The sequence below is a fragment of the Grus americana genome, chromosome 14 (assembly GCF_028858705.1).
Source record: "Grus americana isolate bGruAme1 chromosome 14, bGruAme1.mat, whole genome shotgun sequence".
NCBI classification, from domain to species: domain Eukaryota; kingdom Metazoa; phylum Chordata; class Aves; order Gruiformes; family Gruidae; genus Grus; species Grus americana.
Window position 1 is genome coordinate 13,215,305 of NC_072865.1, and position 21,499 is coordinate 13,236,803.

The 21,499-nt window shown below is 40.4% G+C and overlaps 1 protein-coding gene across 2 annotated transcripts in view; it reads right to left on the reverse strand.

The window, feature by feature from the left end:
- Positions 1-1,200: 1,200 nt before the first annotated feature.
- The window catches only part of ATP10B (ATPase phospholipid transporting 10B (putative)), a 154,550-nt gene continuing 134,251 nt past the window's right edge, over positions 1,201-21,499 (reverse strand). For both annotated transcript variants that reach the window (XM_054842253.1, XM_054842252.1), the window contains 13 exons: positions 20,166-20,345; positions 19,025-19,610; positions 18,385-18,491; positions 17,515-17,641; positions 15,844-16,028; positions 12,282-12,594; positions 11,275-11,351; positions 10,610-10,735; positions 9,056-9,256; positions 7,194-7,274; positions 6,980-7,084; positions 6,344-6,531; positions 1,201-3,413 (listed from right to left, as the gene is read on the reverse strand). In XM_054842253.1, the coding sequence (XP_054698228.1) occupies positions 2,906-3,413; positions 6,344-6,531; positions 6,980-7,084; positions 7,194-7,274; positions 9,056-9,256; positions 10,610-10,735; positions 11,275-11,351; positions 12,282-12,594; positions 15,844-16,028; positions 17,515-17,641; positions 18,385-18,491; positions 19,025-19,610; positions 20,166-20,345 (2,784 nt within the window). In that variant the 3' untranslated portion in view covers positions 1,201-2,905. The remainder of the gene's footprint in view (positions 3,414-6,343; positions 6,532-6,979; positions 7,085-7,193; positions 7,275-9,055; positions 9,257-10,609; positions 10,736-11,274; positions 11,352-12,281; positions 12,595-15,843; positions 16,029-17,514; positions 17,642-18,384; positions 18,492-19,024; positions 19,611-20,165; positions 20,346-21,499) is intronic.

Below are 21,499 nucleotides of genomic sequence, written 5' to 3' on the forward strand. Positions count from 1 at the left end.
GGTCTAAATAACCCATTTAGTAAATACACTTTCCTTCTTACAAAGAAATTCATTGGAGGGCTTGCCTTCTTACTATAGGCTTGCTTTCACTGGAAAAAAAATAAATCTCTAGATCCTACTTCCCAAAGGGACTGGTAGTGTCAGCTAATTTACTTCATGATCAAAGGGGAGTGCCTCTTCACCATCTTTTTAACATGAGATAGTTCATGATCGCTGCTTACCCAGGAGCATAGGAAAGATCACACTGTTTAGCAGTAAATGTAGGTCCTGAACTATGGCAGCATCTACTGCGGAGGAGGGATGGTAGCATTGTCACCCAGGAGGAGGGGTATCAAGAGAGCTTTGTAAAGCTGTCAAGCCAGCTGGGCTGCAGAGGCCAGGTCTTGCCTGATGCTGCCTTTTATTTCTGGTTGTTTCAGGTTTCTCTCTCCTCAAGGATCAGGGATGCTTTTCCTCTATGTTGCAAACTCTCGAGGTAAATTAATCTATTGGGCTGTGTTGTTATCATCTACCACACAACCGAAGCAACAGAGTGTAGCTCTAGCTGTAGAATTATTTAAGGCAGCCATGCAAATTTGGATTCTTTCTTTCTTTTAACAGAAGTAAGTATTTTTGCTTACAGCCTAGGAGCTACTTAAAGAGGGACTGTCTTCCACTTCTTTCATCCCCTGACATAGCAGGGACTCCATCACTGTAGAGCTTTTAAGGGGCTATTTTGCTGGAGATCATAAAGAATCCTTCCTTCATTGCCCTTCTTAAGAGGACCCTCCCTTAATTATATGCCATTTCTGAACCCAAGCCCAGGTGTCAGGGCAAAACGCAGGGTAGAACTGTTTTGCAGAAGCTGTGATGAGAAAACATGAAATTAATTCTTGGCTTTGAATTCAAGAACCTCTACAGGTCTTCCAGAGTTGCTTAGACATAACCTGTCTGGCCCTACTCCGTGTCTGCTCAGTCCCCTTGCATGTTCAGATTAATTTGTTACCTAGTTTTTACGATAAGCATTCCTGTAGCGTGGCCCACTAGATAGAGGAGTGGCCTCTGAAAACATGAGTTTGCCACTCATGAATGACAACAGGAAAACCGCTCCTCTGCCTCTGTTTTTGTCCTCTTAACAACACACCAAATCATGACCATGTTACATTTATTACTATAGAAACACTTCACATTTTGTAATAAAATGTGTAAGAAATTGGCATCTTCTTTAAGTGCAGAGGAAATGGACCATTTAATGTAAAAACATGGCTGTGAATCGTAAAGACTTGATCTGAAGTCTTGTCACCCAAGGTCCATTCCCAGCTAGTGAACAAACATTTGAGCAATCTCACACTCCATTAACAATAATCTCGCTATGCCTAATTCCCTTCATTTTGTACATCATGCAAAAAATCTCTTTTTGAATTGTTTTACAGTCGACAATTAATACTTTAACAATTACGGTTCTATGTGTGCTCTTGCTCTGGCTACCAGAAATCCCAGTGGCAGATACGCTACTCAATTTTGCCCGAGTTGTTTAACATCTTGAAGACTTTAGTTACAATAATTATTATAACACACAAAAGTTAAATTTAGTTATTAAACAGACTTCACACATTGTGATAAGTAACAAATAGCTAAATTAATATAACATGTATAAAAAAGGCTAAAAACTTATTTAAATCAGAACCAGTGGTAGATTCACAAAAGTACAGATAGCTTGAATTCAAAACATGGTTAAGATTTCACCCCACATTCTGAAGAAAAACTCGGGGAACTGGTCTTACTAGTCAACATTTCTATAAGAAATACCAAAGTCACCTTTCATTGCATTGCAATAGGTAGTGATGATGGTCACAGTTTATGTTTTTTTCCTGCATCTTGTTGCCCTGAGATACAGAAAAGGATGAACATATTATGCATATTTTGGTCATTCTACACCATGTACTTGCTGCAATGTCATTAGTGACCATCATATATTGCATGTCAGAATCTCCATTACTCAGATTTCCATCAACTGCTAAATGTAGCCAACTGTGGGGAAGAGCATGGTTTATAGTTGACTGAATGCAGCAACACTATATAATAATACAGAGAATAGCAGGAAGAAACTGAATTTCTCGATGAAAAAGCAGGGGCAACTTTAGAATTCTAGAACCTTGTTATATTTGTCTACTTTTGTAGGTATGAAGATGTAGACTCTGCTTATCTCTGAGTTATCCTGTCAGTTCTTGTGGTTCAGTATTTGCATTCTTCTACTTCATAAATTCATTTGTCCTTTCCTTAACAGTATCAGGCCAAACCACTGCCTGCATAAATATACTGAGCTTACTGTTCAGAAGTGATAGTGTTACATGTATAAAGTCTATATATTAAAACCCAGAACATTCACTAATCTCTTTCTGATCCTGTTATTCGGCAAATACCCTTAGTACCAGGAGGTAACGTTTTTTCCAGGCAGAACAGTAATTTTTAAGTAAGGTTTTTTAAGATTTTGATAGTAAAATCTAGAGTGGAATGTGTTGCTCTAAGACTTGGCTTAAGACTGAATGGATTCTCTTTCTGTTACCTCAACAGCACAATATTGAAACATCACTATTATTCCCTCTTACTGTGAAAGAAAAATACTCCTTGATGAAAGAAAGTTACTGCACATTTCTCAGCAACTATGTGATGCTCATGTAACATTCCTCTAATGAGACAAAACCAGGAAGACCAAGAAGTCATGTGATGACAAACCCAAACTATACACGCACTTGGGAAAAGTTGCGTGTTTGAGATGTTATTGCACTCCTCCAGCAGGTTTGTAACTTCACATGTCTGTCTCTCCTTTTGTAGTGAGCATCATGGTTAAGTACAAATAGACTTTTTATTTCCCCTATGGTATCCTTCTCCACATGGGCTGTGGATCCCACTTCTGAATGTTTCTTCAGAGCGTCACTGCACTCACAGATCGCCGATGGCTTCCATGGTTAAATTTGTTAGCATTATCTTTAGTCACTTTGCCACCGTCCTGTCTGTGAGTTGTTACCCTGCTGGGTACAAGGGGGTAATGGCCAGAGAAAGGTCCTGCTGAAGAGTCTGTAGCAGTAGATTCTTCCTCTGCCCACCTATTAAAGAAATAGTAGCCCTCTTCAGGTGTCGGTTTCCTGAGAGGATTCACTTCAGAGACAGCAAGTCCCTGACTTTCTGTGTCCCCATGAGACACATCTGCTGCCGCCAGATGTAAAAATGGTGACACACATAAGTGGCTGATGTTTTGCTCAAGGTCATCATTAGATGCGGGAGATGCTACAGGTGCACCAGAAGTAGTTTGTTTTCTTGATCTCAGTTTCTGGATTTCAAGATCCTGTTGCCCTTTAGGAAGCTTATCTAGTTGCTGTGCTTTCAGAGTCAGAGATGCTCCAAAGGTTCCTTGTAGAGCAAAAATAAAGAACCTGATGAAAGAGGAAGAGAATACATTGTCTTACTTGTGGGTTCCTTCCATAATCTGCATCACATAACACAAATCCAGTTGCTAATTTTCCATTGCCCTGCAGGCATCTGGTAGACACCTTATACCTGCTAGATGAAGGCTGACTCCTGAATCTTAATGTGACATGCAACTATACACTTATCTCGACCTCTATAGAGTCAACTGCACGCACAGAAATACTAAATAAATGATAATAGAAGCATTTGATTGCTGAATAGCGCAATAAAGATACACAGAAGCTCACCAAGAGATGCAATATTTGAGGAGATTGAGGTTATATTTATACTGCTAAAACAGGCAAAAGAAGGGATGCTAATTTGGTATATATCATAAAACCAGAAATTTAAAAACCTCTGCTTGTGGATTTGCTCAGGAACCAGTTAAAAAAAAAAAAAAAAAAGCATCCTACCTGCCCTTTGCAGGACAGAGAACTATATACTGTGTGCAGTGAGAGAACTCACATCCTCTCTCCACGGCACATCAGTTTTGTCTGAAAACCATCTTTCTACTAGGATTTGACCTTTATGTACATGGCCGCAGCACACATTTTAAAACAAACATGGGGACTCTTTGAAATTGCGTTAATAAAACTGCCGTCTTCACATCCTGCTGCTAAATGCGCGCATAAATGAGTATAACAAGATTAAAAAGCCCAACAAGCAAGACTGAGTACAGAAAGGGCTTTTAAGACGATGGATTTCTCAGGCCTATCTGCACAAGGAGGAGTGGGTAAACACGTACTCGGTGTGGCTGTGCTCATGCTGATCAATCCCACAGCATCCCAGGTGTGGGAACTGTGCTGTTGCTAGTTACGGTTGGGCATGTAAGAGCACAACTACAGAGAGCCCAGGGCCATCTGTGTAGATCTGGCATGGATCATGTTGTCCTCTGTCTTTCCCCTCAAGCTGGCTCTGTATCTTCTGTGCAAGTTGCAGGTGGACCAGACGGGAGGACAGAGAAGGAAGGAGAACTATGTCTTCCATCCCGTGAACAGCTTTCACTTGCTCCTGCCCTTCCCGCAGCCCTACGGGGTGCGAGACTCAGTTGCCTGTGGGGCCTCTGCAGGGCTTCCTGGCAGACCATGGTCTGGAGAAATATATCTGGTTCATATGTTGAAATCCTCCAAGAGACACAGCGCCTTCCCTTGCCAGTGAATGAACATGAAATTCAGATCCCTTTCTTCTTCTCAGACTCAAGGGTTTTAGTACCTAACGCTATGCAGCTCTGTCCCAAAACAAAGTTCAGAGGCAGTTTGCAGATGTGCAGAGGACGTGCTGCAAAGTAGTGCCAGACAGTGCTCCAGCCCCCCAGAGTGCCTGCAGTGTCTCAGAAATGCCAGCTAGCACAGAAGGCAGTAGCAAAAGGAAGAACTGAGGAGGGCACAGATTTTAACAAAACCGCTTAGAAAGAAACTAGAATCTCAAGGCTCCAACTGGTTTCTGAAGGAGACAAGGAGCAGGCAGCATGGTGAGATGAACCAACTGAAATGTAAAATTAAGTGCATTTTAACAAAGGGTGGTTTCACCTCTGCTGTGACATGCTGAACCAGCTAAGTTGTAGCAGAAACTGGGGGCTGGATATGCTGTGAACTGAGGACTCTGCGGAAAATAATCTGGGGTACCTGTCCAACTTTGAAGATCTCAAGATAGAAGTCTTTAAGCTCAGCATCCTGCTGAGGCAGCAATGATCTTAACCTTGCTGAATTCCCAAGATGGAGATACAAGTTCTCTAACCATGTGTTTGATGTAGGTCTCAGTAGAAAGCTCAGGGACAAAAATGACACCGTGAATGAGGGCTGATAGGAAAACAAAAATCACACAGCAGCAGAACAGCCTGGGAAAGGATGCCCTGCCTGGAAGACATGAGACCTTACTGAACTATGTGTTGTTTAGCCTGACCTGAAGTTATATAATGTAACATAAAATCACAAGAACATCTCAACTCAAATGGAGAAATAATAATTTGAAGAAAAATAGTATCTAGTCTTAAAGGTTCTTCTTTAGACAAAGTTAGGGCTCAGATTCCAATGCCTTAAAGCACTTACAAAGTCAGATACTAAAATATTTTACTGGTTCTTGCAATACCCGTGTGCTGCACTACTTCATGACAATTAGGACGAGGAGACTAGCAAGATAGTCAAACAAACCAATTTTTTTCATTGTCTAAGCAGAAACAAAAATTTTAGGTGGTGCAACTCAGACAAAGCATATCTGCTCAAAGAATCATTGAGGTATTAAGCATCAAAAGTAGTAAGGCTACCATATACATGTATGGGAACAGAACCATTACGTTTTTCAAACCCGATTTTTTCAGCAACCTATCAAAATAATGATCCCTTTCCAAATATTATTCAGCCTCACTTAAAGCTGTCTTTAACATAACTGATTTGTTGCACAGGGTAAAACTAAGATTCTGGATGCAGAAAATTAGTTGGTATAGAAACCTGTTCTTACATTTGGCTTAGTAATGCACTGTAACGTAATAAAGAAACAGAACACATTTTGTAACTCTCAAAAGCTATAGGAATATTCCAAAGACTTGCTTTCTAGTCTTGATCAGCTCAACAACATTGCGTTTATAATAGTGAGCCATTACGTAGCAGATTTGTACTGGTAAACTTTGAAGCGTCCCAGAAAGAAAGGTTTTCCTGATGGGAAAACAAAAACAGTAGATATAGAGTGACCTATCTAGGGTTATATAACTAAATAATTTAATGGTTCATGGACTGAAAAGTTGAACCCAGGCACCTGACTTCCACACTGATCACCTATCCCTGTGCAACACCTGTGCCCAACACCTTTCATATCTATAGGCACCATTATTGTTATTTCACTTAAATGCCTACAAATCCACAAAAGGAAAAGCGAGAGGAACACAGTGCACCATTCAAACCTTGGCAGGAGTGCGACGACTGGGGTGATAAGACACAGTAAGTAGAAGGTGGGGTCTGAAAGCTGCTTCTCCATAATCCAGTAGGGGTTGGTGGGAGGGTTGCAGGCCACGCAGACGGCATTGTAGATCAGAGAGAAGACGAGGTAAAAGACCACACTGCCAATCATCGTTACCACATGGAACAGGGTCTGTAAGCAGAATTGCAGGAAATGACAGGGGTGCTCGTGAGACTGACTCTGGGTGTAAGACAGGAGGATGCAAAGAAGGATTAGAAAGAACATATCCAATAGGTCCATGCTACTGAAAACTAGAGCAGGACAAATACCTGGAAATTAACTTACAAAACAACTGCCAGTGAACACAGTTCTTTAAGAAACATGCCCTCATGTAATGATGTACAAAGTGTGTGCTGTCCTGTCCAAAGGCACAGTGTAAGCAAATTCTGTTGCTGCGCATATGAAAGTATTATCCTGAGGCTAATAAACAGTTCTGGCACATTGTGAAATCTCAGTGCATCTGTTACTTTTTGTGACCCAGAATTCAGGTAAATGACTGAAAGACAATGCCATGTCTACACAGTATGCTATGTTCAGAAAAGAAAAATACTCATGTGAATAGGACGGGTCAAACACATACCCACGTTTTCATTTCTAGAGCCTGGTGCAAGAGAATGGTCAGAAGGGAGATGGTATTGATGGGGTTTCCAAAGGAAAACACATCTATGTCAGAGTCCTCATATGTCTAGAAAACAGATGGACAGACTGTGATGAACCCTGACTATTCAGAAGTGAATTTTTCTATTTTTTAAGGAGGATAGGAGAACGAGAATGTTAATGACTTCAGTACTTACCAAATAGGGGACAAAGAAGCAAATGAGGCTCTGATAGAAGGCATCCAACATGGTAATAATAAAAGTTGACAGCTTGTATATCTGCAGGAGTTTACAAATAACAGTCATAATGATGTGACACACATCTCTAGTCTGTCCTGCAGACATAATTGCTGTCTGTTTTTCTTCCATTCAGACTATTGATTATAGCTAACTGGTCTCCCTTCATGAGTAAATGCCTCTTGAGCAGCTGATTTAGACCAAAGGCTTATCTCTGAACAGGCATTTTCTCTGCATTAACTAAAGACAGACCTTAGGAAGAGTAGCCAGTCAACTAAGTGTCTTAAAAGCTCAATGTCATGAATGCTCCAATCCCTCCCCGAAGAACCCCATTCCTCAAATTCTTTTTCAAACAAAGCTCTCCCTAGAGCTATTAAATTGGTCAAAAAGCCTTTCTGCTAAGGTTTCTTCCATTGAAACATCTATTTTGTGCTATTTTAATTTGACTATTTGTCATATTTAAACTTATCTAGTGACCTGTGGGGCCACAGCTCCTGTGGAGTGGGATGCATTATTGGAGCGACAGAAGGCTGGGCTCCCGTTCGTTCAATGCGGACAAAAAGCCAAAGCAACGACGACTTCCTCAAAATGAAAAAAACCCACATATTTCGCACATATGTGAGGTCCAAGAGCTCCTAAGAAAAGGGATGGAAAGCCCTACAGAGAATCCTCAAATTTTGCACTCCCTTGCCTAGGTTTTTCAAAACATCGTTAAACACAATGTGAACCACCAGTGTTCATCAGTGCTAGAAATCACAGTCCAGGATAATGAAAGTAGGTGCTAGGAGAAAAAGGAGAGAGAATTCCTAAGTACCCTGCAATTATGTGATTTAAAACTAAGGCCACATCAAATTTTGCTCATTAATGTTTTCATAATTTCCTATTAAATATGTTAAGGCAATTTGGCAAGAAGTGCTACTGTACTGTATGTATACGCAAAACCAGGTATGTATGTCCATATGTGCTCCTTGCAAACATACATAGATCAGACTGGTTCTCTAAACCTGACAGGTTAATTCAGGTAAAAATATAACATATTTTGTGCATATTTTCTGAGGATTACCAATACTGGCTATTCAAAGTAAAAGAAGTAAATAAATGAAGCCATTCATGCCTGAAACAGCCAAGACACCAAACTGTGACAAAATCCTTTAGGTATTAACAGGTGTATTTCTGAACCTGAGAGTAGAAAAAAAAATGTCAGGTTGTTATTGATTTAAGGGTTTGCATTTTCTTGTCACTTTTTGCTGTGATCTTTCTAACAAGCTTTTCTTCTTCAGTAGGTTGAGACTGTTCTGAGAAGGGTTTAATCAGGGACCAGCTAAACTATTTCACCCTTGCTCATTACATTTCTCATCCTGTTTTATTTATTTCTCCCTATGCCTTCACTGAGAAATTTTCTTTCTATATAGTGTGTACAAATATACATACACACACGCATATTTGCTCCATCATCTCTTCAGATCAGAAACACCTAACACAGCGCTGATTCAGTAGCACATCACTTCTTATAATGCAATGGTACCAAACTGCATTGCTCCACGTATTTCATGGCAGAATAAAGCTTCCCATTTACATTTTCCAACTATGACCAAGCACCCAGCCTCACTTGCAGGAAACAACTTCAATCATATGCTCCTTACCAGTTCTTCTGACAGCTACAATTATACCTTCTTTTAGAGGACATCAGTAAACAAGAAACAATAAATGGATCATTTGGTTCCAAGTAAGCCTAAACTCTTCTCTTCCTTCCCTCCTCACAAAACCAAAACCCCTGCGGTCCTTTGGCTTATCGAGCAGTTATTTCAGCAATCAAGACATACCTCTGAATTTTGTCCATTCTTGTACAATGCAGGCAAACCTAGAAGTGTTTCTGCAGAAACGTCTCTATCCAGGACTCCAAAGAGAAGAGGGGGCATCGAGGTGAAGAAGAGATTGAAAAAAATCATCTGCCAGTAATCTATCATCGTGCTGCCTGAGAACCCACAGAAGAACTGGTACCAGAAGAGCAGGTTGACGTAGCTCTGTGGAGAAGCAAACACACACACAACATCCTGTTACAAGCTGAACTGTGGCTCCCCACATGCGCCGAAGCACATCCTTCATGCTGACGTGATTTCATTTCTCTTTGGGTTGTGGGAGTCGTGAAGCTGCACCTTCCCTGTGGCCTCTCCTTTACGTCCTCTTCCTTCCCCCATGCTGATCCCTGCTGTTACAGCTGATCTGGACCCTTTACTTTGCAATGCATAGACGGTCTACGTCTCTCATAATTGCACCTACGAGGTTTATGTGGTACATTGGTTATTAACGGAGTCTCCCAAGAATACATTATTTTGGTTAAAGGTACCGTCAGTAGACAGCTCTGTACTCTATTCCATAAAGCAGCATATCTTAAGGGTCTACTTCACACCGATCCACTGTGATACAGCTTTTTAAAAGCCATTAGGTTTCTTTAAGAAAATATCAGAGAATAATTAAGTAAACTGCTCACAGCTCTGAGCACCAGATTTTAAAATCCTTTTTCAAACTGGTTGTCTGTGGGGAGTCAAAGGCCTCCTGCTCCCTAATGGTACTGGGCAGATAATAGAGCAGCAGGATCCCAGTTTGGAGAGCTATTTCACATGGCAAATAAATATCCTTTGAAGTCTAAAAGGATGCCCAAACAAGAAAAAAAGAGTTTCCATTTCCAGTACAAATTTTAACACTGATAGGAAGTAATCCTTATTCAAAATGATTTTTAAAAAATACAGATACTTTGAATTCTAAGTAAATAGTCTTTCATGCTCAGAGTGTATTTCATGTCAAATGAACTTGTTTGCACAGTCTTGTAGAAACTGTATTATTATCAGGTTTTTTCCATTTTACATTATTCTTCAATGCACAGCTCATTTGCATATACATTAAATTTTTAATAAAAATGCCAGATATGACTGCATCATTACTTGCAAGTGGTTCCTATCAAATTAAATGCAAAAATTCAGAGGTTTCACAGGCAACCAATTCTTAGTGCAGAGTCATCTTCTATATTCTAGCACTAATAACCTGCTCTTCCTTATGCAAATTTTATTTTGAGGCTCATGGGTATTACCAATAAAGTTTCTTGAACTACCATATAAAAGTTACTAAGCCTTGAGTCCTTTTCCCCTCTGGAATAATGCTATTTCAAAATATATTTAGAATCCATGTTTTCCTCAACGCTTTATGCAGCACATTAAGAAGGAGGTAGCATACTATAAACTTGCAAAGTGAAGAAACAGGAACTGTAGCTTCATAAAAAGTAAGAGAGTATAACCTGCAAAAAACAAAACAAAAAACCTCCCAAGCCCTGGAATTAACCCTTACTAGGACGAAAAATTCCAGAATTTTGATAATCTTACCACGTTTTTGTAGAAAAAGTAAATCACCATCTTTGCCAGGCGAGCATAACACCAATGTCCATGGACAAGAAGCAATTTTTTTAGATGCTTAAATCGGGATATTGCAAAGTCACTAGCCATCACAGCCTTTGGTAAAAAGAATAGAAGTTAACTTACAATATATCTTTTTCCCACCCGATATGATTATTTTCAACATCCGTGCTCAAATTTATTTCCTACAATTGAATATTGTAGGAAAAAACCCAACCTTGAGAAAATAGTTGGAAATTTCTGTCTCTGCAGAACTCTTCAGCTCAGGAGAATGAGGAAGGGGGATGTTTGGGAAAGAATTTGGGGCAGAAAGCACTGAAAGACAATCAACAAAACCTGGAAATGCTGTAGCAGAGACGATTCAGAAACCAGATGCTAACCTAACATTGGACAGGCATCTGTTAATTTTCCAGGCTTATGAGCAAACACACGTTTGTCCATGCATGCTAATTGTTGGCTCAAACCACTCTTTTTTGGCTGAACCCATAATTATGAAATGCATATTAATTTACGACAGTAATGATGCCAACTTGCATTTTTAAGATGACACTGCAGAGTACAGGGCTTCTCTGAAACTTATTAAGCAGCAAAAGACCATGTGACAAAAGAGGCAAGGAAATAAACTGAAGGGATACCTGCATGCCTTCTTGGCCAGATATTCCAATTCCAACATCAGCTGCTTGAATCATACTTACATCATTTGCACCATCGCCTATAATGGGAAGACAGGAATGAACAATAAAGATCCAAGAAATGATGCTTAGTACAAAAAGCCTATATTAGAACAAGAGAAAAAACCCAGCTATGCTGATAAACAAAGGCTATTCTGTACTACCATGCATCTTAATTAGGGTAACTGATACTCAGCATCAATCAATCATGACCTCTAGGCTCTGATCTTGGTTGGAACATCCTCCTTCCCAGGACACCTGGCTCCACCAAGGCTAAGCCTGACATTGGGACCAGCTGGGTGGTGGCATGGACACCCCTACATCATCAACATCTGCACTGTTTTGTACGTTTCTGCTTGGTGAACTCCATATGCTCAGCAACATGTTTTGCAGCACCCTACCCCACTGAATTCTCCAAAATTATATGATAAATTTGATTGCAGTTGACAATGTAACAACCCAATTTCAGGAGTTATTCTGCTCATTTCAACTTGCAGCGATAAGTTAAATACGTAACCAAATTTCCATGGAAAGAACAGCCATGGCTGTTGCCTGCGATGTGGAGATTGTGAATTAGGTTAGCTGGTAAACAAAGTAAATAAAGCGGAAGGCTTATATTTTGAACTCTAAGGCAAAGCAAGACATTTTAAAATACATCAGACTCTTCCTTTTCTGTTTAGTCCACAGAGGTGTATTTTTTAGGTTTAAGTCATAAAAATCAATTCTGCAAGGATTTTAGTGGGATCACTTACCAAAAGTGGAGCAGGAAACACAAAGCATTTCACATTATTTGGAGGTAAAAAGCAAACGAGTCAGTGCTTAATACCGCTCTGGGGATAACTCTGTTTTCACCAATTGGGAAAATCTGACAGGAAAGTGCTTTATGAAAAGACAAACCAGTGACTACTATTGACTACTTCCCGTGCCCAAAGCAAGGGCATTCTGGAGGGAATGTGTACATATGGAGGTACCTATCGACAGGGTCATCACTTTAAGCTGCCTGCGGACGAGCTTGACCACCATACTCTTCTGAAGAGGGGTGGAACGGCAGCAGAGCACCGCGCGGCAGTGCTTCGTCAGCGCCAGGAACTTCTCCTCCAGGCCCCCCTGGAAGATGACGTTTAGCGTCCGTCCGTCAATCACCAGTCCGAAATTGGGACTGGGGGCCTCAGAGGTTGAGAAAGATGTTGGAATAATGCCAAAAAATTTCCTCCGTGGATTTTCAACCTCATAATTCTTCCTCACCTCTTCCAAGGTTAAATTCAAGAGAGATTCACAAGTTTCCTGTGAGAAAACAGAAGTGGTTCTAGAAATAGTTATCTCCATCTCCCTTCACAGCACAGCACCTTACAAAGCACATGTTTGTATAATCATGCCAGTGGGTTTAAGCCTATCAGATAAACATTAGGGAAAACTGAGAAACGCACCGATTCATCAGATTGGAGATTATTTCAATGACATCATCAAATCCTTCAGTGAAAACACTGCACACCTTATCAGCTAGTTAACTGTAGTAAGAAATTATTTTAAAAGAAAAGAAAATAATCTTCACATCAGGAGGACATATTTGTATTTGCAGTGCTGAGAGTACAGAAATAAAAAAAAATCCTTTTCTTCTAACAGAGATTTAAAAAAATCTAGTTCTGATGTGAATGATGTGAGATACTGCAGCATTTGCTTCCCTCAGAAATCAACTGCAGTAGAAAGCCAAGAGGTTCAGATTTTCAAAATTACCCAGTAACTTTGACAGTTTGGACTTTTCTAGGTCACAAATCAGGTGTGTGTCACAGTTAGGGACAGAAATAAAGCTTCATATTGCCCAGCACTGTGCCTCAAACACCAGCTAAGTCTTTCCCTCTTACGAAATTTGCCTCATTTTATGTCTGAAAGGGGACATCGGTCCAAACAACCAGAACCGACTTAGTATCAAATACAAAAAGATTTAATGAGAGCACTTTACTTCTCCCATACAGATCTCCTAAACTGGCACACTACTATCAGAGAAAACCCAGAATGATCCAAGAGTTGTTTTGCTGCCTGTTAGTACTAAAAGTCCTCCTTTGGTGGCATGGCGCTGAATACCTGAGGAGCTAATCACTCCCTTTTCTACCTTCTCTGTCAGCTTTATTGAGTGATGATTCAGTTCTAAATGTTATTTTCACTTTATGTTGCATAAGATACGTGTGTAGGATGTTTGCAAGATTTAAATTACACTTAAGTAGGAGGTTCTGGAATCAAATGTACCCCTGACATCTAATAAAATGCTGCATCTAGCCTGCACACTGAAAACCTCTAAAAAATATTGAGGAATCATTATCTTTCTGTGAACAACCCAAAAATTGTAGTGGAAATTCCTGGTTTGCCTAGGCTTGCCATTTTAAATGAATCCCCCAAACTACCTACTTGTGTTGCTTCTTCCTGGAAGATATTTAATTGCCAGTGTTTGAATAAAGTGCTGGGCTCAAAGTGGAAAGAGAGTCCTTCCCACTGATGCCAGCTCCAGGGTTAGCTTTGGCAAAATTAACGGGTTAAACACTTTGTTTGTATTATTTGTTTTTCCCTGCTGCTGCCATTGGGAGACTCTTACAGAACCAGTGCCCTCGGCTTCATTTTGAAAAGGGGGGAACTAAATCTTATTGTGGAGCAACTCCAGTGCCCACTGAACCACACGTATTCACACCAGCATCCACACGTGCGCAGCTGGCATCTGAGCCTGGATCGAGGGCCGTATAGGGTGCCATAGGTAAGCGCATGTGCCTGTGTTTCCTGGAGCCAGGGTGGTCCCGCCCGCAGAATCACTTCTCTGACAGAAACCATCTTCTAATTTCCATCCTAAATATATTCATTCTGCCTTCCGTTAAAGCAGATATGCGTATCAAATGAAATTACACATCGAAGCAAGGAATGTATTCTGTGCCAAATTCCATATCATCTTTGCGTGTTTCCCTATTTCCATGACATTAAAAGAGAGAAACATTTGCATAGGATTTTATTCTTGTTTGGAGAGCTACTAACTGCAGACAAAAGCAGCTAGAAAGTAGGCCATCTAACTGCTCTACGCAGTTGCCTATCACAAGAAAAACGGTCAGTATTTCAACTACATTGAATTAATCCTCACAATAGCTTTATAGAGAAAGGCAAACTTGTATCAGTAACCCCTCTATTCTGGGCAGAAAAACTGAGGCAGCCGAGGCCAGTGACTCGCCTGGCCACAGCAAGCGGCGCTGCCTGCCCTCTGCCTCCTGCCTACCCACGGGCAGGCTCACCTCCCGCAGACTCCACTACTGCCCGGCACGGACCAGAGGCGCACGCTGCAATAGAAGGACAGAGCAGCACGTGGGAAAAGGGCATCCAGGGCTACCCGGGAAGTCAGAGGTCACTAAGTAGAAAATAAAAAAGGATATCACGGCTGGCATTTTGGACACTGCTTTTGGGCTTTAGAAATGATCAGGGCTGACCTCTCCTGAAGCGAATGGGTCTGGTTTAACCATAATGCCTGAACTCGCTCTCCCCTAAATCTGCCTCACAAGCCATCGGCCTCACCTGGATGCCCGGAGGGATGAGACGCTAGGCTGTGCACAGCGGTGGCCATTCTGCTTTCCCAAAGCAAGGCATGCTTTTCTTGGTACCCTGCTTAAGTTGCTTCACAACCTGCAAAAGCCAAGGTTGCTTTTCTAAAGCCTGTTACTTTCACCATCCCTAATGGCACCTACCCTCTTGGAACGTTAGGACTCTATTTTCTCTCTTCTGCTCAGATGGTTTCAGGAGCAGCCATAGATTGCACCACAGATTGTGCACCGTATTTTGGTGAGTCACAGGAGCTGACAGACGTGCCCTTGAAGCGTTTATCCTCATTTTGGAGTGTGTTTGCTTTGCCTGCTGCCCGACCTTCTTATTGCCCATGGAAATTCAGGGAATGCCTGTGCACATCAACAACTATGTGCACCACCATGGAATGTCAAGAAAGTGACTGTGTTTCTAACTGGCCCACAAGAACTACATTTAGGTTTCCATGAAGGTGAAGTGCTGCTTAGACAAAAAGATACTTAAGTTGTTCACTAATACATTTCTGATTAAGCCTAATCCTATTAAGGAACATGCGCCAAGAAAGTTCTGAATTTAACTAAATCTGCACCTGCGTGCTTTTCCAGACCAACTCATACAGTACTTTCCAAACATCTTCCTACAGATATCACCTAGGGTTAAAACATCATTGTAACTGAAACGTCCACTACAAGGTGAAAAGCCTTAAACTGCGTATTACCTTTTTTCTAAAGCTCGCTATTCAGGTAATATTTTTAAAGAATATTTTCAGTTGGAAAAATCATCGTATTTTAATTGAATAAAATTCTGCACCAGTGTCTGGTGTTTCGATTCATCCTGTTACATGTGCTCTAAAGGGTTTCTGGCCTAACGCTGCTTCGTGGGTGTTTGGCTGTTCTGTGTCGAATGCAGCCTAAAGCAGAACAGTGCCAAGCTGCAAGACACAAAGAAAGGGAAAGATAGCAAATTCTGTGCATTTCTCCGTCTCACCTTATTTTCAGTGTTAATGGTGAAGACAGTGTCTCTTTGCTTCAGGAGTTTACAGGAATATGCAATGTTTACTGCTGTTTCCTGCTTGTCTCCTGTCAACACCCAGATTTGTATCCCAGCTTCTCGAAGAGCCGCAATAGTGTCAGGCACTCCATCTTGCAGCCGATCTTCAATCCCAGTGGCTCCTGGGCAAACAGGAAAAGAAGGGGTGAACTAGTTTTCTTTCATTTGGAAATCATGTTGCTATTTTCTTTTTTAAGAAAAGGTCTTTGACTCCAGTTATGATCCTGAACTTACCAAGAGCTGAGCCAAGGTAGTGCCCAGCAAATAAACACACAAGCACAAGATCTGCATTTGGATTAAGATCTGAATGTGTCAGCAATCAAGTTCTGGCTCTTCATTTTACTCGTTGCTAGAACAATACATTTCATTTCTTCTTAATAATCCAAAATGACAAGGTACTGGCAGAGGAATTACACCATATGCATTTTCAAAGTACTGCATTAAGTCCCATCAAAGCAACCAGAAAAGATGGACTTTGACTATTTAAATGAATGCTATCCCTATTGTCAAGTTAGATGCTTCACCCGTCAAAGGGAGAAGAAACGGTACAGTAAGTTTTCTTTCTGAAAATGCGCAAACTTAGAAGCGGATGCCAACACTCATCCTGATGGTAAACCGCCATCTGAATGTTACAACGCTCCTTGTCTCTTCCACTAGAGGTCAGTTTGAAGATGCTCTAACTGTGATACATTAAAGATAGATATTGATTTAAGCTGAAAGAACACTTTTTGTGAAATAAAGTATGAAAGCACACAGAGCCGCAAGAATTGGCAAAGGTAACAGATTCTGACAAGATCTACGGTATCTCTTATGTGGTTCTGCTTATGGCATTTACTGTTATTACTCTAATTTTTTAAATTACCACAGAGATTATGAGAAGCCATAACACTAATAGCTTGCAATCACAGAAATTCAGGATAATGGAGTATGGGCACAGATTGTATTCACAGAAAGATGAGTCTGAGACAACTCTGAAAATCAAAGTCTTGAAGAACAAAATGTTTAGAAACAAAATAGAAAAGAAAGCACTGAAGTGCTTCATAATTTAACAGAATAGTGTTGTTAGACATGACGGTGACTGATGATGCCCAAGTGCCAATGAATATAAGTTTTAACGTGAAACATCCTTTTACAAAGCGCAAACATGACAATGCAACAACAGCAGGAATTCACTAGCAAAAATGACTATGCGCGGACAGCGGTTTAAGTTACTGTTTTTTATAATACAGGTTAATTACCAAAATTCCCTTGGAATTTGTGCTCAAAACTGAAGTTAATTCATAGTTTTTTATAGGTTTATCTAAGGACACAGACACATGATTGAATTATGGGAACGTCATTATGTACTGTGTCAGCTGAGCCCCAGGAACGGCTGATGGACATGTTCTTTGCTCCTGGCACACGATAGTTTCAGTACACTCTTTCAAAATGCATGAGAAGTTGTTTAGACACTGTCGTTGGACTGTATACCCTAGCCCTGAGATTTCCAAACCTCAGAGGAAGACTTTTTGATATAAATTAGTATAAGCTGTTGTCTGTCTGGTTGCCAAGAACATCACAGAACAGCAAGTGATATTTCACGCAATGACGATTCTTATTTTTAGCTACCCAGCAAGGTGAGTTTGGTCTCCAGATGCTGCGCTGTCTCCATTAACAGCTCATCTCTGTTGTCAATTGCTGCTTCTGCCTCCTGACGAAAATTGGCCCATTTTTGAAAGTCATCTTCATTCAAGACCTGCATAACACAATTTAAACAGAGCTCATTTTAAATTTAGATAAGAGAAAAATGCCAACATTCTGGATCATAGAGACTTAACTCTTATTCAGGCTGGTAAAGTACTGTGCCACCTTCAAAATAACACAAACTTTTCCAAGAGAAGACTATAAGAACTAGTAATAATGAGAAAAATAGACCTGCATTCCTGTTTGTATAAATGGCCTAGAGCTAAGACTTAAAAACATGACCTGGGGAAACTCTTGATCACACAGCCCTTAGCTGGGACTCTGAACTGGAACACACAGTTTCTGAAGGTTGCTCTACATTTCTCCAGAGCCTGAATATGACCTATTTGTTGCACATAGACAACTTCAGTATTGAAGTATCAGGCTAAGATGTACTAATCCAGGCTGAGGACAAGATTTTTGAAAGCTGAACGCCAAGCAAAACAGAAAAAGGTTGGCTCCTCTGTGGACTTTTTATTTCTTGCTTGGAATCACTGACTGAGAAGGTCAGCAAGAGTTACCGCAAGAGAAACAGAAATGAATGTTTTGAGGCTGACCAGAAATCCATCATCTGTTCACACTGAGGAAAAAGAGGAAAAAAAGACTGCAGAGCAATCAAATAGAGGGACAAAAAGATGGGCTGTATCTGCCTTGTTCTCAGAAGCAGAAGGAATTATAACCATTACATTTTCCTAATAAAACTATTGACACGTACCGAACAAAGCTGTAAACAATATTAGGCTAATGCCCTCCTACCTTCTTAGCTATGCACAGAGTTCGTAGGCCATCACGGGCATAATAGTCCAGGTGCTTCTGTGTTTTTTCTTTAATTCTTTTCATTCTCTTCTCTGCACTAGTATCAGCTGTGAAATACAAGGAAAAGATTCCATATTTTAAGCACAGATCATTTCAGACCTAATGGTCTAAGATTAAAAAAGAGTGGGCATTAGAGAAAACTGGATTCCGGTATAACAGCAATTCCTTTAAAAGCTCAAAAGTGTTGGCTTTGCATAAGCTGAAAGCTTGCTAAAGATCCTTGCTTCCTTTAAGATAACATTACTTGGGGTTTTTTGTTGTTTGTTTGTTAGTGTTATAGCACTCTTGCTGACAAGCTGAAATACAGTGGTCAGGCCCTTATGGCAGTATTATTGCAGAGTACACAATCCACATGGGTGAGTGCTGTCGGTGAATTTTAATTAGCCCATTCCATATTCTAAGCACTACTCAGGTTAAATAAATACTTCAGTTCTGATCTGCAAGGATAACACTAGAGAAAGCTCATTCTTTTTGCATACTTCTAATGCCTAGATATATTATTTCACACAGAAAAGAGTACTACAAACTTCTTGTGCTTCTTTATAGGAGACACAACAGAAATAGCTCATTGGCTAATTACCTTTGGCAGAGTCTTCCAGCAAGTCCATTATAACAGAGTCAGCTCCTTTTGTGTAGACAACAATCTCCTTGGTTAGAGGGTGTCTCACCACTACAGACATCCTTTTCCTTACTGAGTCAAATCCCAAAGTGTAGAGAATATCAAAAGTCAGGAGTGTGCCTTGTGGCAACCGTACGGTCACCTGTTCAGGAGTTCGGGACACTAACGTAAAACTATATGCCTGGGCAGCATAGACAAGCGCTGCCTCATCTGGGCTCTCAGCCTCATAACAAAAGTCTGTTGGCACAGAACTGTTAGTCACGGATTTAAAAACCTCATCCAAGGAAGCACTACCAATATCTGTGCTGCCCTTGCCCTGGAGCTTGTCACCTTGGCTGCTGGCACAGCAGTTGTCGTCACTCTCACAGCAATCCAATGCAGCAAGATGGTCCTCAGTGTTCTTTGCACTGAAGCTAGCGCCTAGGTCTGAACTAGACTGAGATGATGAAAAAGACTGACTAAGGCTTGCTAATTTTAGCCGTTGAAACATCTGATGAATCTTCTCCAGGGTGATTCCTGAAGGTTTTATGGGTGGTGGGACTGTGACCTGGAAATATGAGAAAACCTCTGGTTAAAAATAAATAAATGTGAACTACAAGATACTTTTCAAAACCTCAATATAGTTTTCTGTATCTAAATGATGATAATTAGAAAAGTACGGGGGTCTTTATTTTTTTTTTCTATTTAACTGTGGTGGGGGAATTCAGTAGAGGAGTCATAGGTGAGTTGGCATCCAAATTTGATGGTGATTTGTATCTCTACCTCTGAAGCAGAGATGGAATCAAGCCCCTTGTAGTTCTGTCAACGGCCTGGGAGATCAGAGAAAACCCCATATATTCAACGTATTTCTTACAGTACATGTAACATAAAAACTAAAAGAAAAAGTGCAGATCCTGTGGTAGCCATAGCTATCAAACATAAGCCATGTTAGGAAGCGATATACACAGGCAGGGAAACAGGAGATATTACACAAAAGGTAAAAGAACTAGAGGAGAACTCCCAACCAAATTATTTTTCACCACTTCAGGTTTCACTGAACACTGCTCTATGTTGTTAAATGGAAGCATAATCAATTTTCCTCCTATACTTGAAGTTAGATTACCCTTTGTCTTGGCTCGGTAGCTGTGGAGACTAGGACTGTATTGCAGATGGCAAGGGCAAGAAAAAAGTCAGTAAGGGATGTGGAAGCCTTCATATGTATAAAAGGAGAAAGGTTTTCAGTCTGGAGTGCAGCTTCTCTCACTCGCCTCAGCAGCCGGCTATCGGGAGTCACGTCCTTCTCCTGGAAGACAAATTACTTAATGAGGATTATTCCCATTTACCCTTGTCCTCAAGGAAGAACTATCAACTTAATAGCTTCTTCTTGCCTCTTATTGAATTTACACCTAGAATTATGTAAGGTAAATGCCTTTTGTACTTAACATCTAGGGAAAAAAAGACACATTTCTAAAAGCTGCATAACTAGATAATTAGAAGGAAATGCATCTTGAAATAGAAGGTGATTTCAGAATTTTATTTCTTTTGAGATCTACTAGAAATCAAGAATAATCTCTACTGTATCTCCCAATTTTGAAACTGCTGAATTAAAGGGAATTCCAGATGGAAGTAGACTTGGGATCTCCCATTTCAGTGTGGGAGCTGACTGCTATTTCAAGAGAGAACATATTGTGCTTATGGCTTGGTTACAGCAGTATCACTTTGTGTTTCCAGAGTCATTTTGCTTTGCACCCAGAAAGAGAAGCTGTCTCAAACTGTTCTTCCTCAGTTTTTACAATAAATAAATAAATACAGACATAGTTCATTTGTTCCTGAAATGTTACTGTAATTTTACTACCACACACTTTCTAATCAAACCTAAATTTGCAAGCCAAACTACTTAACAATGTCACCTACCTACAATTTAATCTGATGTAGGGCTATTGCAGTATTACTTTTAATGGCAATTTCATGTTAGCTGAGTCTGGTTTGGATTTAATTTAGGGTCATATTTAACATGAGCTTCCAAATTTAAAAGACATCTTCCTGTGAGCCAACACGTTTGGATGCCTTCTTTAAGGAACTGCCAAAGTGATTTAGCTGCTTTCTAGCTCATCTCAGCTATTACCCTCTCCTCCTTCAATCTGGCACAGTTTTCTTAAGTTCCATAATATGCAACAGAAGTCAACCAACCACCTTCACGGCTCTTTTGTGCCGAGCTGAATATGTTGCATTGTAACTCCTGCTTGCTAAAGTGAATAGCGGTTCTTAAATCATCCTAATAATTGCAAATAAATCTACTGCTCGTTTTGCAGCACAGAGCTCAATTGAAATCCAAAGATGGAACAAGGTTTTGCCCTTTCTCTGCTGCAAGAGGCTCTGGTTCCTCTGGCTCAGTGTTTTCACGCTTTTTTGTTTCACATATGGGGAAATGTTTTAAGTATAGATGCAATCCTTTCT